This window comes from Ambystoma mexicanum, chromosome 4q (assembly GCF_040938575.1).
Source record: "Ambystoma mexicanum isolate Mex_15411 chromosome 4q, UKY_AmexF1_1, whole genome shotgun sequence".
Classification (NCBI taxonomy): domain Eukaryota; kingdom Metazoa; phylum Chordata; class Amphibia; order Caudata; family Ambystomatidae; genus Ambystoma; species Ambystoma mexicanum.
The window spans coordinates 116,121,563-116,141,334 of NC_090928.1; the positions used below are offsets into that span (position 1 = coordinate 116,121,563).

At 47.3% G+C, this 19,772-nt stretch overlaps 1 protein-coding gene across 1 annotated transcript in view; it reads left to right on the plus strand.

Moving 5' to 3' along the window:
* ZC2HC1B (zinc finger C2HC-type containing 1B) overlaps positions 1–19,772 on the plus strand; it is a 515,316-nt gene that overhangs the window by 142,034 nt on the left and 353,510 nt on the right. The window contains exon 4 of the mRNA XM_069609006.1: positions 18,537–18,650. Within this exon, the coding sequence (XP_069465107.1) occupies positions 18,537–18,650 (114 nt within the window). The remainder of the gene's footprint in view (positions 1–18,536; positions 18,651–19,772) is intronic.

Consider the following 19,772-nt stretch of genomic DNA (forward strand, 5'->3'; position numbering starts at 1 on the left):
AGCCTGTGGGTGTATGGAACTCCTGTGGGCCTGTTGAAATTAACTTTGGTGATTTTCTGAACCAGATAAGGTGGGGCTGTGTTGGAGATGCACTTGTGGGTGATTGAAAGCAGCTTGAACAGGATTCTTTCATTAATGGGTAGCCAGTGAGTGGCTCTGAGGGAGGCCGAGATGTGCTCTGATCTTACTATATTGAGGGCACCGCGTAGGGCATTATTTTGGATGGTTTGGAGTTTTTTTTATGTTCCGAGTTAATGTCCCTGCGAATAGGACATTGCAATAGTCCAGCCTGGTGCCCACCACTGTGCCATTTAATGGTAAAGTGTCAAAAACATACATCCCTACACCCTTCACCACTCACCTCCCCAGCCCCAAAACAGCATCCCCAACACTCCTTCCCAGCCATACCATCCCCAACACACCTCCCCACCAACCTCCCTACCCCCAACACCCCTCCCCACCTCCATTTGGCATCCCTCTCCTAAAAGACCCCTCTCCTAGCTAATCCTCCCGCACTGGTCCACCCCCAGGAACTGGATCCAAAAGCGATGGCCGTGTCTTGGCCACCTCAATGACAGATCCCCGGGGACTAGTGGGTGAGACACCTATTACATTAGATTAGATCACATGTGCCAGTGACATTAAATCCAGATATTTCTGGGCTTTGGTATCAGAGCACACTTTTCTGCATCATATCCTTTCTTTCAAGCACAGTGTATCATAACTTTGATACATCTGGCATAATCTGGGGGTTGTTTTAGTACCAATTTCATTGTGATGTTCTACTTGCCCAGAATGAGTTTCAGGTTTTTCCTGAGTGGACTCATCCATGGCCATCTATGCATCACACCATTTTGCTCTGGTTCTAGGGCTCAGGAGAATAGAATGTTTTGCGCATGACAATGACGTGAATCCTGGGGGTCAAAAGCGTCCACAGATAGTTCTGTTTAAAATAAGACATTCAGTTAGACGCCTTTGTATACTTAAACATGTAGATTGTACCTTTGTGTTCCTCTGCGTCTCCCAGAGTCCCAACAGCCACACCCTGCGGCCATATTGGTAGTTCTGGTAATGCATTTGCCACTGTCACAGAGTGAACCTGGATCCATTACAGGGTACACAGTTAGGTCTCTTTCCACATTCATTTATCATGGCATCAATACAACATAAGGTCATGCAAGTAACTGGGGTGCAAAAGAAGAGAAAGGTCAAGGTTGATCAGGATAGGTCCTTAATAACTGCAGTGCAATACATAGGGTCCCTTCCTGGGTGGCTAATAAATGTCAGTGTTTCTTGAAACAGAAAGTGTTTTTTAAAGACATTCTACTGACTAACGTCAACCCCGGGTCACATTCCTCACTGATGGTGGGCACAAAAGAACATAAATGCACTCACATTCCCATGGTTGGAGTGTTTCCCGCCATTTCTTGCATCATCTTCCAACTTTCTTATTGGCTCCTCATCATCCGTGATTTCGGAAGCATTGACGCTGTCTTCTTGGTCCTGGGCTCTGATCGTCATCCTCACATTGGGATTTGCTGCAGACAGGGCCAACGCTCTGCGGAGTAGCCAAGCACAGGATGCCAAGCAGGTTTTATGGGACTGGCCCGAGCAGTCTCAACAAATCTCTATTTTGGGGTCCTGGCTCTGCTGCCCACTGTCACCTTCCTCTTCAATTCTTAATTGCATGCTTATACCGAAGGGAAACGTCTCCAGTCCCTTTTTCTCTCTATTGCAACACTCCTGCTCTGCCTGTACCTCTACCTCCTTGATTTTCCCCCAAATGCTTGTTCCTCTACCCATCCAGGGTCACCCCTTACAGAGCACAGGTTAACCCCATCTCCCTCTACCATGTGCCTTTATAACACTGTAAAAATATCTCCGCCATTAAATATTGAATATTACATTTAACTCACAAAACAAACTCATTTGGATGCTTTGTCAACCAACCTTTTCCTCGCCCCCTTCATTCACCACCAATCTCTTAATTCCAGTTTTTTTTAATGTTCATTCTGGTTTTAAAGTCGCAAAGAGAAAGGTTGAACACTGTTAGTCCAGTTTTAAAATCACACAAGACAGAGGATTCCATACCTTTTCTTGGACAAACTGAAAATGCAATGCAGAGGTGGAACAAAGCATTAGCATTCTTTGTCATATGATGCAGTGTGACCACTTGACCATCAGACCACTTCACCATTTGACCACACTGCACAATCTGACTAAGAAGCCTATGGGACTTCGAAAGCTAATGCTTTGTCCCACCTCTGGATAATACTTTCAGTTAGTCCAATAAAAGGCATCAAAACTGTTACCCGGTGGATGTGCCCCAGGCCACCCCACATGCAAACGCACACATGCCAGTAAGGATACGCAGGACACGTCTTGCTGGTATGGGGTCACAGCGGGAACTGCCGTCTCGGGACCTTGTTTATTAATACGTGCATTCTATAGTAGGAACGAGTCTCGCGCATGCTCAGAACCGTTGTGTACTACGCAACATCCCTCTTTTTTCCCCAAACAAGAAAACAATTAAACATTAACCATTACAGTAATCCAACATGAGTTAGCACAAGCAGTTATCGGTCTGCTAGGATACCGGGTCCATGAAATAGTCTTGGTACCTCAACGGGCGTTGGCGCCCCTCTCTGCTCGGATACCTTTTACCGCCTTATGGGGACGGTACATGTGCTTCCGGTGGGGCCCCCTTCATCCTCTGGTGCCGTTGTCGGATGGGTAGGCTCTGAGGGCACCTCCTCATTGGTCCCGACTGGTTTGTGACTATCTTTTTGAAGTATGACACATTCCTCGTGATAGTCCCTCGCCCGTTAGTCGCAGTTACCATGGACCCTTTTACATGGGTCACCCCTAGCGGTTGTGGTTCGTATGTGAGGGACAATTTACCCTCTGGGCGTCTGTTTCTCACCAACACAGTGTCCCCTACTCCGATTGGAGACTCCTCCCTTCACCTTCCTTCTCATTCTTGATCCGTCGCTCTTGACGGACACGTTCGTCGTCGATTACCGCTGGTGTTCGCCCTTCCACCTCAGGTAGAAGTCCTCTGAGGCAGCGGCTGAACAGTGCTTTTGCCGGTGTGACCCCGGTGGACTGATGTTCGATACTCTCTGAGGAACTCTAAGAGATTTTGGCGCAGCTCACCTCCCCCGTTCATCGAGATTCTGAAGACTTTATTTAGAGTTCTCATGAACCATTTGGCTTCTCTGTTTGCCCTTGGCCAGAGCAGAGTGACTCTCCTGTGTTTGATACCTCTTCCTTCCAGATATCTGGCAAATTTCTGTCCCTGAAATGGCAGGCCGTTATCAGAGCACAGTTCAATCGGGAACCCGTGGGTGGAAAATATCTTTTCTAGTGCCAAGATGGTGTGGTCACACGCCGTTGACTCTACTAGTTCAACTTCCGGGTATCTTGACCATTGGTCTACTACGGCTAGGAAGTACATTCCTCTTCCCGTTGATCCAAAATCAGCGTGCACCGTCCCCCATGGTTGTTCGCTTCTCTCCCTGGACCTTATCGGTGGGCCTCTTTCCACCGGACTAGCAGCCTGGCAAGGAACACAGGCACGCACAAAATCATCCACCCGCCGCTCCAAGTCGGGGAACCACACATTTTCGGTCTCAGGCGCGCTTTTGTTTTGGCAGCCCCTTGGTGCTCATTGTGTGCTAGCTCCAACACCCTGGTCACCAGAACTTGCGGGATGACAATCTGTCGACCTCGTAACAGGAGTCCATCCTCGGTCACCAAGAGTTCATTGCATACCTTCCACATCGCCTGTAGGTCCTTCTGTGCACCGGCCTCCCGCCTGGCATTGTTGGTAAGCACATCCTTCCACTCATTGTTGCCCATCGCTGCTCTGATGATCTGGAATAGTTTGTCGTTGTCAGATGCCTCAGCTATTTCCTGACGTGACAGTGCTACCGGTAGAGCAGCCTCCACAATGTTGCGGACCAATTCAATGCAGTCCACCACCTCGACATTGTCATGATCACGACCTGCCCATGGGTGCCTGGACAGGTAGTCTGCTGGGATGTGGCTGCCCGGCCGATATTGCAGTCTTACTCCGTGCTCGATCAAGGACAGCATCCACCGTTCGATACACAGTGGTGGTTTGGAGGATACCCCAGCCATGATTGGTATGATTGGCTTGTGATCGGTGATAACTACCACGGGCTTGCCCAAAATGTACAATCGAAAATGCTTGCACCCCCACAGTATGGCTAGACCCTCTCTCTCAATTTGAGAGTATCTTCTCTCCGTCTCCGTGAGAGCTTTGCTTGCGTACGCTATGGGGCGCATATGTCCATGTGTGTCCGCTTGCATCAATACTGCACCCAGTCTCATTGGGATGGCATCCACAATGATTTTCGACTCCCTATCTGGGCTAAAATATGCCATTGTCTCCTGGCCAGACAGTGCGTTTTTGATGTCTGTGAATGCCTTTTGTTCTTTGGTTGTCCATGCCCACGCCACGTCGTTTCTCGTCAACGCCCACAGGGGCTCTGATGGCAACGCCAGATCACGAATGAACCTCCCGCAGTAATTCACCATGCCTAGAAAACTTCTTATCTCAGATGGTGATTCTGGGGGGGCCGCCTCGCGAATGTCTCACACCTTCTCTGGGTCGGGAGAGATGTCTCCGGCGTGGAAAACAAATCCGAAGAACTCAATGCGGTCTTGGAAGAACTCACACTTCTTCCTGTGTAGCATCAGGCCTAGGCTTTTAAGTCTGTCCAGTGCGCGTTCCAGCCTTTTCAAATGTTCAGATTCCAACTGCACGAAGACCAATATGTCGTCGCTCATGTTGATGACTCCTTTTAATTCCGCCAGGGCTCCACGGATGATGTTTTGGAACACCTCTGGCGCTGACGAGACTCCAAAACGTAGTCTTTTGAATTGGTATAACCCTTCGTGGGTGGTGAATGTTGTTATGTAGCGTGACTCTGTGTGAAGTTCCAGCTGGTGATATCCTGATCTTAAATCGGGCTTGGAAAACACTTAGGCCCCTTGCAGCTCGCCCACGATGTCGTCTAGTGTGGGCCTGAGGTGTCTTTCCCTCTTGATAGCAGCGTTTGGCAGCCGCATGTCTATGCAGATGCGGACTGCTCCAGGCTGTTTGGGCTTAGGCGCCACTACGATTGGGGACACCCACGGCGTCGGCCCTCTACCCTTTCAATGATATCCATGTCCATCAGTGATTGGAGTTCCTTCTCTACTTGCGCGCTTAGGTGGAACGTATCCTTCTGTGCTTTAGGGCTGTCGGCCTCATGGACCCATCAATGTGTAGTCTAATTGGGTCTCCTTTCAGCTTGCCCACTCTCTGGAATACGCTCTCGAACCGGTTCAGAAGGCGGTCAATGTCTGTTTGGTACACTGACATGGTGAAATGGACAATATCTAAGGCCTCAGAGGCAGCGCAGCTTAATATGGAGTGTGGGCTTACGTCGGTTACAAAGAATCTTGCCTTGATTGTATTCCGCCCATTGGAGACGGGTGCCACGAAGACTCCCTGGATTGGCAGCGGTGTATCCCCCCCAAAAGTGTATATTCTGGCCTTGGACGATTCCAGTTTGGGAGGGCCTGGAAGAGCCTCATTGTGTTCTGCTGCCAGGGCACAGACCGACGCCTCTGTGTCGATCAGAACAGGTGTCGGCACATCTCCAATGTTCACCGTGCAAGTTGTTTTCCTTCTCTTTTTGGCACCTGTGGCAATGTTTGAGATGAAAAAGACCTCCTCCTCGTCTTCCTCAGCAATGTCCAGTTCTTGCACTCCCTGTTCCACGGCCGCCACATTCCTAAATCTTCTGGGGTTGCCCCCACTCGCTCTTGCTGGCCCCCTTGACGTGGTCACCGGAACAGCTGCTCTACACACCCTTGCGTAATGTCTGGGCATGCTGCACCTGCCACAAACCCTCGTTTTCGCTGGGTATTCTCCCGTGTGAGGCAGATCATACCCACAGTCCTGGCAGGACTGTGGGCTCGAGGGTGTTGGAGGGCCTTCAGCTCGTTTTTGGCCCCAGCGTGACTTCCCGGGTGTGGGCTGACCAACAGCAAAAGCTTCCTCACTCCTCCCTGGGCGCACCACCGCGTCCATCCTAGCTCCCCTATTCTCAGCCAGTTCATATGCGCGCCCTGTGTCTAGGATCTGTGTGAGCGTCAGGCCTGGCTTCCGAAGAACTTGTCTCTGCAGCTTCCCTGAGCTGCACACTTGTATTAACTGGTTTCACACCATCACTTCTTCGTTCACCCACCTGCAGGTGCTCGCCATGTGCTTTAGCCTTGCACAGAACTGGTCTAGGGATTCTTCGCCATGTTGCTTCTCCGCACACATAATGAATCTGTCGAAGTCCACATTCGCCATGGGGACGAAATGGTTCTGGAGGGCCTGCTTGACAGCATCGTAAGTGGTCACCTGAAGGTTTAAAGAGTCAAATATCCTTTGTACTTCTGTGCCTGCTGAGTACACTAGTGTGGCCACTTTTGCATCGTCATCTGTCTCTCCTGTGGCTCTGAAAAACAATTTAAGTTTTTTCCACCCACAACAGCCATCTAGGTACAAGTTTAGAGGGGGGCCCTGATGTATTGAATTCTGGCATGGGCGCCAGATTACCTTGTTGCATGGGTGCACCATCCCCATCTTCCTGCTCACCCATCACAGCGCTCTGTGTGGGGACTCTGTTGTGTTATCAGCTTTTCAGTTGCCTGGTGCCCCTCTCTCTTGCTGAGATGCAGTATGCTGTCACCTCTCTGGTAGGGTTCTTCCAGCACAAATGTGTCCCCACTGACCTTCTTTCTTCTGGGTGGGATGACTGGAATCCAGCAGCTCAGTGTGTTGACTTAGCCAGATTAGGTAGCTTGTGTGCCAGCCAGCACGCTTGGGGTACTTCTAGCACCTTTAAAGAACTGTTGCCACGGCCATTAGACCCCTAATGGCCCTGGAGTGTCCGTAAATGTGTTTCAATATAATCACAGACGGCGCACGAGCACACTTTCGGGCCGCAACCGTCATGATCGTTGAAATTAAGATGGCCGCCGGCTCTCTGCGTCAGGTCCGTAGCCACATAGCGTGACGGAACACTTTCTCCGACTTCCGATCATCATTCAAAAGATGTCGCAATCACACACACACGGTACCGCCTCGTCGCCAGTGTTACCCAGTGGATGTTCCCCAGGCTGCCCCACACGCACATGCACACATGCCAGGTAAGGATACGCAGGACACGTCTTGCTAGTAGGGGGTTCCCAACGGCACCTGACGTCTCGGGACCTCGTTTATTAATACGCACATGTGCGAGCTGAAACGAGGCTCTCGCATGCTCAGAACTGTTGCGTACTAAGCAACAAAAACCTGTATCTTGTGTAGTTTTAAAGTCAACATATTGTTTCTTGGGCATGCTTTGCCATCTAGTGGACCTTTCCAGCATAACAAGACAGAGAAAGCAATATGTGGTATGCCTTTTCCCACACAGAAAAGTAATTATTTATATGGTTAATATTTTTCCTTAATATTAATTATATATGTCATGTTCGTATTGTAGTTCCAGGGGTGGGCAGGACCCGGGGGATGGGATCCGGGGAGCGGAGCGAGAAGTGACGAAACGGTTCTTGGCAGTTCATTTGATGTTACAGTGTTCTGCATAAAGACGTGTTGAGCAACACTCCATCTCATGTGTTTTTTTCCCAGCGCACTGCTAAGGCAGGCCTCCGTTAATGGTTGGTTCACCAGAGAAGTGGAACCCAACAATGGCGATGAGGATGGAGCGCCGAAGGCATTGGTGGGGCCTGAACGGATACTGATCGCGCAGCACGCGATCCAGGCGCCGGCTGATCACACCAACGTGGCAGCATGCAGCAGCGACTGGACACATCTGGACCTGGTGCTGCAGCAATAAGTGAGGGAGCCAAGGACAAGGCCATGGGCCTAATCGGAGCGGTGTTCATGCCTCGTGATAGGCGGCCGCCATTTACCCAAGCTACCCACCTCCAGGCATTGCTCGGGCCTCTTTAGGCAGCCGCTACAACCCCAAAGGGTCTACAGGTGCCACATGGTTCCATGTGTTAAAATCACTGAAAAAATGTCCGCTTACACAAAAAATTTCGGCAAAAAGGCTGTGGTTTTGCTGCCGCAATCCATGTAAAGGATGCAGGGGGACACCCCCGCAACTCCCAGACCCAATATACCAATATACTCCTTAAATGGTATAATGGGGTACACATTTACCGGGTCAAACCACAGCATTTTTGCCGCGATTTTTTGTAAAGGCGACATTTTTTGCAGCAATTACTGCATACCTGCCTCATTGGTCAAAGGAAGCAGGCTGTCAGCAGGAGGGAGGGGAAGAAGGATATCAACCCACATCCAAAGGCCTGGGAAGCGGCAGATTGAAATAAGAACTGTGGGAAAGAGAGATCCAGAGACGACATCACAGAGACAGAGGGCCCATTGAAGTCAATACACAGCCCCCATGTCGGACCCAGACATCCCAGCTACACTTCCAATGAAACCGCAGAACACAGGGCCCGTAAAGGGTACAAGAATCACTCCCTCTTCCATCTACCAGGGGTGTTTGATGTGTCGGATACAAGTAATATGGGCCAAGGTGGGCGAAATGGATCAGGGACTTTGATCTGTACGTCGGTGCCACAGGGCCCATTAAAAAGAGCCCCGGCAGCAATGCCTGTTGAAATTGTCGGCATTGAGGAATATAATCAACAAACTGCCTGCCGACTCCATTGACACCATTCAAGGACTGAAAGAGGCACTGACCACATATTTCACTCTGCATACAAATGTTGATTACGAGAAACACCTATTTCATAGCACCAAACAGTTAAGAGGAGAAAGTATGGATGCTTTCATGATGAAGTTGCACATTAAAAAGAAAGACTGCGACTTTAACAATTACTCAAATACAGAAGCAATGAGATCCCAAATCATAGCGGGATGCAAGTCGCAGTCATTCTGGCAAAAACTACTGCAAAGGTCAAGAATGCTGTATGAAATTCTGATGTTGGCAAGAACAGAACTGGTTGTCGACTCTCAAATTGAGAGTTTCAACAACCCAGAAGGGTCAACAGCTCACCCGGAAGTGGTTCACAGGCTGCCAGGGATGCAAAGGGCCCAGAGTGAACAGTTCACTTAGAAATGCGGCTATGGGAGATCGCTCCTAGTGCATGGAACTATTAATTTGAAGAAATAATCCTAGCAAACTCCTATGGCCCGAACACCGAAGGCCCCAACAACTTCGATTGGGTGATGACACATCTGGAAACGAACAGGTGACCCACAATCATCCGGGGTGGAGACTTTAATACACCACTTAACCCCAGCAAGGACAAGTCGCACAACAATGCGCTTTCCCACTCCAAAGCAAGTTTGCAAATCACAGAGATAATGCAAGCCTACGACCTTAGAGACATCTGGAGGTAAAAACATTGGGACGCCCAAGAGTATACCTACTTTTCCTGGGTCCACAAAACCAGCTCAAGACTTGACTACCTCCTCATGTCTGCAAATAGCTTCTTTCAGTGGGGAGACTGTCAAATTCTTCCCAGATCCCTGTCAGATCACTCAGCAGTAATCCTAGAATGCACCACATCCCAAACGACCAACGGCAGACCTCACTGGAGGTTCAAACTCAGAGCTCTTCAAGATCAAGCTTTCGCTGACGAACTCCGAATGGAAATAGTATCCTTCATTGAGGGCAATCAGGGTTCGGTGTCCTCAGCAGGGACACTCTGGGAAACCCTAAAGTGCTTTATCAGGGGAGTCTGCCTAGCAAAAGAAAACGGGATGCTCAGGCTGATACGTAGGGAACTGAACTCAACCGAGTCGCGCCTTAAGGAACTCGAACACTCACTTTCATCCGCCAATAACCCACAGGTCCAGGCGAACCTCAAGGAAGAACTGGAAATATTCAGAACCACAGCGGAGAGAGAAATAACATTTCTAGCTAGCCATCAAAAGATCCGTCAGTACGGCGAGGGACAGCAGCCTGGAGCACTTCTAGCAAGGCTCGTAGCAGCAGATAGAAAGCCCACAATGGTTGCATCGGTCATTGACTGCACTGGAAATCCCGTCTACACTGCCAAGGACATTGTTGAGACATTTCGCCAATTATACCAGGGGTTATACAACTCACACTATACTGCAGACCCCATTGAACTAACACACTACCTAGACACAATCGAGCTGTATTGGACAGATGCCGAACTCAGAGAACCACTCAATGCGCCCATCACCACGGAAGAGATACTCAAAGTAATCAAGGAACTGCCAAATACAAAAGCACCAGGCCCGAATGGCCTGACAGGCAAATTCTATAAATCCTTTGCGAATCTCCTGGCTCCACTCTTGCTACAAGTATATGATGAAGCCCTGGTCAATGATCAATTACCACCTACGCTCTACATGGCCGATATAATCCTCCTCCAAAAACCTGGTAAACCTAAAAATGACTGCGCATCTTACAGACTAATATCACTAATAAACTTAAACAATAAAATGTTAGTGAAGATCCTGACTAAAAGGCTGCTTCACTGATGCCTGCCATGGTGCTAGCCGACCAAGCAGGCTTCATCCCGGGCAGAAACACATCGTTCGGCATAAGAATAATGTTCTGCGTGATGGAAGCCATTAACACGGAAAACCAAGCATTGGCGGTACTATTAGATGCTGAAAAAGCCTTCGACTTGGTCGAATGGCCCTTCCTCTATGCAGTCCTGGGACGCATTGCCCAAGGCAGGCACTTTATACAATGAATCTCCCTCCTATATAAAAAGCCAACATCCAACATCACGCTGGGAACCAACCGCTCAACTAATATATACCTACGGAGGGAAACAAGGCAAGGGTGCCCACTATCCGCACTACTGTTTGCCGTAGTGATGGCACCCCTGGCCTCAGACCAAAGACTGCACCACCTCCACAGAGGCCTTTCCCTAGGCCCACATAACCTGATTATATCGCATACGCTGATGATGTTGCTTTATTCGTGATGCCACGGAGAACCTAAACCCAGTGATACGTGCGGTACTGAAATTTGGCCATTTCTCATACCTGAAAATCAACAATTCCAAATCAATAATCTTCCCCATAACTGCTTACACCAGTGAATTCGTCAATGACTTTGGCTTCCAGTGGCAACACTCACAAGTTAGGAACCTAGGTATCTTCATGTCCAGAGCTAGCGGGGATATCATGCGAGACAACGATGAAAAAGTAGTAGACACCATTCAAATTAAATTCAACAGATGGAAATCACTCCCTCTTACACTCTGGGGCAGAGTATCGATAGTCAAAATGATCATCCTACGAAAACTGTTGTACCTTTTTTCAAACATTCCCTTGGTGTTGACACAGAGATTCCTACAAAGCATCAAGAGCATGATCCTGGACCTGGTATGGGCAGGTAAAATGGCGAGAGTGGCATATAACACATTGACCTTCCCGGTGAGACACGGAGGCCTGGCCCTCCCAGATGTAGAACAGTACTATTGGGCTGCTCATGCTCAATTTCTCAGTCACTGGTACACCACCCACTTTGTCAGGCCACATGTCCAAATCAATCGAAAGGGCCCTGGCGACTCCATACCTCCTTTGCGCCATTATTTTCGGCAAATGTCCGGCACCTCGACCACCAATGAACATTGTTTTCACAACATACTCCATCTGGAAAAAGATGGCAAAGAGAAGCGAGATCCAAATCAGATTTTCCCCTCTCCTTCTAGTCAAGCACATTCCAGGAATACCCATCACCGGGGAAAAAGTTTTCCAACAACGGACGGAAAAACTACAGATACATACCATGAACGATCTCTTCCCAGAAGGTACATTTCTATCTTTACAACAAGCCCAGGCCATGGGAGGTAATAATGCCCTGGACGTCTTCATCTACTTTAGGCTGCGACACACACTACTGACCAGTATTCCCACCTTTCCACAACAACCCCCTGTTTGGCCATTGCTAGACAATATGATACAAGCTCAGGGAGAAGGCCACTTGATAACAAACATTTACTGACGGAATCTAAACTACCCAATCCAGGCGCTAAAAGGAGATGGGAAAGATCACTGGACACCACGATTGCAGAGGGAGACTGGAACTACATACTAAATCTCACTCAAAAAGTAGCAATCAACACATGATACAAGCAGATAACCTTCACCAAGTGTACCACACCCCGGCGAAACTCCACGCCCAACGAGAGACCATTTCCGCGGCATGTAGTCGATGCAGATTCCTCGAGGCAGACTTCATGCATCTGGCATGGACTTGCCCCACAGTGGCCACATTCTGGAAGTCGGTGCTGGAGAAAACGTCAGCGATAATTGGCGCAGAATTGCTCCTTGACCCTAAATTGACAATGCTAGGTCTGACTAAAGATCTACCAAGAGCAGTTCGGAAATTGGCGGACCTACTACTAGTCCTAGCACGAAGAAGAGTGGCATGCAACTGGGTAAGGGGACCGCCCCCAAGCCTACACCGCTGGCTAAACCACATCACATACTGCCAAGATGTGGAGACCAGCTTCATCAAGACACTGCCACTCCATGCGCATCCTCCAGACATCTGGGGGCCATACATAGCCTATTTGATATCAACCACAGATGACCTATAGTCACAGACTCTGTCCCCAGCGCATAGCCAGAGGTCCTCACCGCCGCGTGCTGCCAACGTTTCAGATAACACGTAATTTTGACTTTTATGTTTAAACTCAGTGTTTGTGTAAAAGGCGGGGTGGAACGGGAGGAGGAGGGAGAGGGATTGCCGAGGGGGGTCGCTCGTAACAGCCAGTGCATGGCTTGTTTGTTAACTTTTGTAAAAAAGCAATAAAGAATGTTTAAAAAAAAAAAGAAATGCAGAAATGAGTTTCCTCACGAAGGAGTGTGCCCGGAGATTGGACAACACTGCTCCACGTGTGGAGAAGATGGTCACTTTAAATCGGTGTGCCGAGTAGGTAGAAAAATGGCGAAGGATGGAGGGAAAGGACCATTTGGCAGACCTCGAATGAAGAGCAGAACAATGGCAGCACAAGCGTCTCAGATCGCGGCTCAGTTACATAGGAAATAGAAGGAAGGAGGGAGGCGTGACCAAGAGACGGGCAATGAGAAACCAAGAAGAGAGCAGAGAGAGAAGGAGATACCAATTGGCCCCAGCCCGACCGGAGCATCGCACAAGGCGTCATGTTCTTGATTCAGTAGAGCAGTGCCCATCTGAGACAGAACCGAGCTCCTCCGAAGGGGAACAGATTGAAAAAGGGATACTTGTATGCATTGGGCAACAAAACGGCGACTGAACATACTCCTACACTGCTGATGAACTTAAATGAATGGCCGACAACAATTCTCATAGACACTGGCACCACAGTGAACGTTATCAGCGAGCAAGTATACAAGGCTTTGTCTCAGAGGCCCAGACTTCGATCGGCAGGTGTGGACATATATCCATGTTCGGCCAAGACCCTGTTGAAGTGCCTAGGACAATTTGAAGTGAAGTGCAAGTACAAAATACAGGAAAAGGCAATTCTCGTCCATGTGATTTCTACTACAACAGAATGGGGGTGCATCCTAAACTTCAAGACGGTTGTGGACATGGGTCTCATCCATGTTTTATACAAACGAATGGTCCTCAAATATGTCAACACTGTAGACAAGATGAGTCAATTAAATCCTATATTAGTCAAAGGAATTGGAAAGCTGCGCAACCGACAGGTCGAGGATGTCCCTCCCATGGCACAGCATTACAAAGGCATCTCCATTAACATTCAACAACAAGTAGAGGAGGAGTTCGACAAATTACTCGAGCAGGATATCAATTAGCTAGCGGGAGGCCCTACTACATGGATATCCCTCATCGTACCCATTCCCAAAAGTGTTCAGATGCTATTTGCTTGTGTGTGGACATGCAAAGACCTAATCAAGCCATCAAAGGAAAAGAACCTTGGCCCCACGCATCACTGATAAGATTCAACTACTGAACGGTGCCAAAGTGTTTTCAAAACCTGACTTACAAAAGGGATATCACCAATTGGTTCTAAGCCCTAAGAGCAAATACATCACAACCTTTGTAACACATTTGGGTCTATACAGATACAAAAGACTACGTTTCAGAGTGTCTTCAGCAGCGGAGAGATTACAAGCGGAAATTCATAACATCATAAAATACATCCCAAACTGTATAAACTGCAGTGATGACATTCTAGTATTCGGCACGGATGTGGGAAAGCACAATGACACACTGTCCAGAGTGTGTCTGGCATTGGAAGCGGCTAACCTCACCCTGAACAAAGAAAAATGTGAGTTCAGGAAAGGGACACTCCGATTTTTTGTGCACATTGTCCCTGAAAATTTCATGAGTCCGGGTCCCGACAAGGTAACGGTGCTCAGCGAGGCTCCACCTCCATAGAACATCTGAGAGCTCAGATCATTCCTGGGGCTCGCAAGTTATTGTACACGTTACACAAAGGACTTTACCACTATCAGTGAGCCGCTCCGGGCGCTCACCAAACAACATACGACGGTCAGATGGTCAACAGAGTGTCAGCAAGCATTCACAGACATCTGTAGTCGCATAACACATGCTTAGAACAGGGCGTACTTTGAATTGGAGCTAACAGTCGATGTGAGCCCGGTAGGACTAAGAGTGATACTGGCCCAAAAGGACAAAGAAAATTCTGCCCTGAGACATATTGTGTCATATGCAAGCAGGAGTTTATCTAAGACAGAACAAGCCTACTCGCAGGCCGAGAAGGAGAGCCAGGCGGTCGTCTGGGCTTGCAAACACTTTCATTTATTTCTATACGGGAAACCATTTAAGATCATCACGCACCACCAGGCTCTGCTATTCCTGTATGGCAACACACTGGCAAAGATGCCACCCTACATTGCCCGATAACGCGTTTTGTGTCTTTCAACTTCACCCCCAATGGTTATTTTGCTTACGTTGTGGTTTCTAGCAACCCCTAGTGGGATATAGGGCCTCATCACAATTTAGGCGGTATCCGGGCGGTAAATGCGCTTGGATAACGCTCAATAAAATTTGCGGCAGATCCCGAGTTGCCATGTGGCCATAATTCCCCATTCCCATTGGGTCCATGGGATGCAATGGGGCTTTCTCAGCGCTATTAGCGCTGCACTAATAGTGCCGAAAATGAACGGAAACTAGAGGTTTTTACCTGCAGCAGAAAGCTGGAGGTAATCCTCCCACTTTCTGCCCAAACCCTGGATTGGGCAGAGCGGTAATGCAGCAGTAATAGCATTACTGCTGCATATCTACCGCTCCACCCAGCCCGTTATGAGGCCCATAGTGTTCAAGTTCACCCTCTTTGGGCATTCCTCTTGCTTTCTGGTTTCTCGTAACCCTTTGCAAGTTATTGTGTTCAAGTACATCCCCTTTGGGTAGTCCTCTGGCTTTCTGGTTTCTCATAGGTTACTGTGCTCAAGTTCACCTCCCTTTTGGGGTGCTCCTCCATCGTATCCCTGTGAACTGTTTCTCTGCAGTCTTCTGCATCAGGGGAGGTGGCTGCTCCAGTAGCGGTGGAACGAGTCTTAAATGTCCTCGATTCTCTTCTTCATCCGGGTGCTGTGCTTTGGGCACGCTGGTGTGCTGCTTTGGCAGCGGTGTGGTCCCTTAGCATGGAAAACATCTGGAACCTGGGCACAGCAGGATTCTGCAGGCTCTGTATTCTCTGCCCCCAGCATGTAGGCAATGTGGTTCTGCCTCCAGGATGCACCGACGCTACAGCGTAGAAGCCTAATGGGTTTAGCGTTTCTTGGGCTGGCCCTCTGACAGCATCTGCTCCATTCCGGGGTAGCTCCTCCTCTCCAAGTATGGGTCACAGATCTTTTAAGCCTCTGCCTGCCACGAGAGATACAACACCATTGGTACATGGTTTTGGTCAACAAGAAGGGATCAGCAGCCACACCAAGCGCATTTAAAGGCCCCTTTTACATGAACATTGTGATCATCTTCCATGTATCCAACAAACACTGGGGTCACTGGTGTTAAGGGAGATGTTATAGACTTGTCTACTGGGGATTCCTTGTCCCCTAAGGTGGAGTCACAGCCAGTGAGATCCTGCTTGCCCTGTCCTCTAGGGAGTGTTTTGCTTAGCAGGCTCAACCCCATAGACAAAATCCCTGAATTCATCACAGACCCCCACATGTTACTTTACAAATTCTATGCAGTAACCATCGCGGTCAGGGAAATTCCCAGCGTTCATTGCTTTAATTGCCTCCAGCACCTGTCCCACCTTTAAGACCTCTTCAAGACTTTGTGTCCGATTCTACAAGTTATGGCAGATCTTTACCATTCAATAAGCTTGCCAGGGACTCTTGATCTGGTTGTTCAGTCTCCTTGTTGAGCTGCTTATAGAAACTTCTAAAACAAGATTTAATTTCCTCACTTGAGTTCACCAAGGACCTCCCCATTGTTTTACACAAGAGCAATGGACCTTGGAAGTTGGTAACCCAATAGCCAAGAATTTCCACCAGTTGTCACCTTGTTCCCAAAATGATGGTATGCTAGAGAAGACCTTATTCTCTATATGTACGTTGTATAGGTTATTAGGTCCTCCTTCAGTATCTTAAATAATAACCCACCAGTCTCCTCCATAGAGTGAGTACCTCTTCGCCTTTTCCTCTGTTTTGCACATTTTTGTAAAATATGAGTTATAACTGCTGATCTCTACCTTAAATGTTTTTCATTGCATCCCAAACTAGCAGCAAATGTGCTGACCACCCGTTATAAAAAAAGACTAATCTTTTCATCCAGCATATTTGTTCACAAATACTTGTCTCTTGTAAGGTAGCGTGGCCAGCGCCATCCATTTCCAGTCATAGGCAACCCTCCCAGTGGCATCCTGAAGCGGATTACAGCCTGGTCCGAGATCACGCTTTAATCCATTTCAATAGTTGCAATTTTGCTCTGCTCTCTACATGTTGCGAGGGAAGACGGCAGTCAATATGGGAGTAGGAGTCACGCACCGGAGAGTAGAAGCATTTGGGGGCCTGACTGTCCATGAGCCCCACAAAGCATATTTATGAAGGTAATTGTATGGCCTGGATTCCGTGCTTACTAACATGGCGCCACCTCCATCGACCTGTCCACGGCATTATCTAGGACTAGATAAAAATATTGCCCATGATCCAGTTTATGCCCCCCAGAGAGTCCAGGGCTTGACAAAGCTCTGCCACCCCCGGCCCCCCACAGCCTTCCCAGCAAAAGTGTTGTTTATGTAAATAATGCCAACCTCATATCTGGATTTTAAAATAAACACGTTAGCCAACACAAATTTAATTCCTGGTCTTTTAGAAAGGTGTGAGTAGGGTTTTTAAAAACAAAAATATATACAGTGTCCGACAATGGTGTGATCCTGTCACTAGATTTCGTTTTATACAAATTGCATCTGGCTTTTCGGTTAAGATCTTTTACTTCTGTTGCATTACACTGCAGTTGTTATATCCACTTTTCCTAAATGCCTTTAATACATGTTTTGAAACACGAGCAACATCCGGTTCCCTTCAAAGGGAAAATAACACATGCTTACAGGGGCACAAGGATTCTAAAATAAGGTTTGACTTTTTTTTTTAGAACTTTTTTTGTTTTCTTAATGAGGTGTTCCATCCCCGGCAACCACGTTTGCACCTACATCTACCCCTGAACACACCCTGTCACTTCTCCGCTTATATAAATGTGTTCATTTTTTCCTCACTTATACCTACCTTATTTATTTTATTCATTGCATTTGATTGTACGCCCAAACCCAAGGGTATCACGGCACAGTTTTATAAGAATACTTTCAGACTTATGGTTACACGAACACTTAGAACTTCTTGGTTACATGGTAGAAGTGCTTGGTGATGATTACTGGCATATTTGCTTAGTTTCTGGTCCAACAGAATAAGTTACATGGTAAACAACAGTAGAGCAGTGAGGTTAGTATTTATTACCTTGCCATACCAACCACATATATGTAGTATGGTCAGTATGGAAAGTTGTTAGAATGGGTCAGCACATATGGATGTACACCTTTCGGGGGTTTCTGACTGCAAGCCATGAAATACACAGCATGAACATGCATTTTATCGTATTTGTCAGATGTACTATATATGAATCAAAAGAAACTGATAATATGACATTGTTTCATGAAGTGTTATTCATTCAAATATTCCAATGCTTCTCCTTTACCTATTTGCATCCCTTCGTCGAACATCACCATCACTTTGCTGCTCTTTTCCGAGTCTTTTCTCAAGTTCTCTCTCTGTCCTCTCCTCTCATGCTGTTCTGTCCCTGTCTTTGGGACTGTCATCTTCAGACCGTATTCTGCCTGATTTCATTTTATTCACATCATAATGTTCCTATTCATTGCCTTCTTGCCTCCCACATTCCACACATGTACAGAATGTTTACAGCTGTCATCAATGAATTCAATGTATTTAAACTGCGTTGGTGGGTTTAGAATGTAGCACATAGCCAATGTTTGTCCTTGTAATAGAAATAGATGTTCACTTTGCCTTCTAGCAGAGACATGAACCAATATGTCGAAAACTCTTCAAAAAGAAGCGACCTGTTTTCAATTCTTTCAAACAAAGGGCACGGGGGATCCCGTTACGGATGTCCACAGCACCTTCAAAGGTAATCATCTTTAAAATGCACTTGTTTATTTGCACATAGAGATCGTTATTGACCACCCCTCAGCCAGTCTGACTGTTTAGATTGCGGTCAGTAACTTACTGGTATTGACTGCATTCTGAACATTTTGTCATCAGAAGCAGACAGGAAAACAACAATGCAATTTCCATGCACGATACTTTTCAACAAGACCCTTCCTCTCTGGGGAGACCTTTTTTGGGCTGCAGCCTGCTAGTTATCACACAGACGAGAAAGCTAAAACATTGGCAAATGCTTTAACTTTCTTATAGAGAAACCGTTTACTTTTACATTACAGCTACTGCATGCACATGCGAAACCTGTTCCAGTCCACCAAGTTGCAATTAAAATGCTTAACTTATGAAGACAACAAAGTTTTTTATATACTACAAAATAAAACCACATTTAATTTGCTAACTCAGTTTGTCTATGTACTTTGCTCTCTCTTGAAGTACATGTTTTACTTTATCTCCAAAACTCCAAAACATGTATTGCTACTTCCACCTCGTGCTAATAATAGCCTTCTAGAACTCAGAATGGGTCATTATCGTTTGGTATAATAACCCTTCCCAACTTATGTCCCTCGCTTCGCCTCAGGCCATAACTTGGTGATGGGTAATTATCCAGCGCTAACGACCCCTCCCTCGCCTAAAAGGCTATAATAATAACATCTCCTTGTCAATACAGCCACAAATGTGCCACCTCTCCAACGGTCCATTAGAAATGTAAAGAACCAAAAGAGTTACATCTGCATGGAAAAAGTATACAATGTAAGTACATCACTTTCTTTTTGACAGTGTGTTTATGGGGCCTTTGTAATTTTGGAGTAGTGTAAATCTGGAGCATAGGCATAATTGTGGACCCCATGTCCAATACAGCTTCCCTAACGAGGAGCCTGTGCTAATTGAAGGCATGTTGATAACTTGGCAATAAAAGCAGTTTGTATTTGCCCTTGCTAAGGGCAAGTATGTTCATCCATGCCCATCACTTAAGGGGTCAAACAAATAGAATTTAAACGGCAGGCGACTCAATTGTTAACACTTTTGAGTTATATATTGTATATACTCTACACCAGTATTCCTTCAGTGTGTCTCCAAACTCTAAATG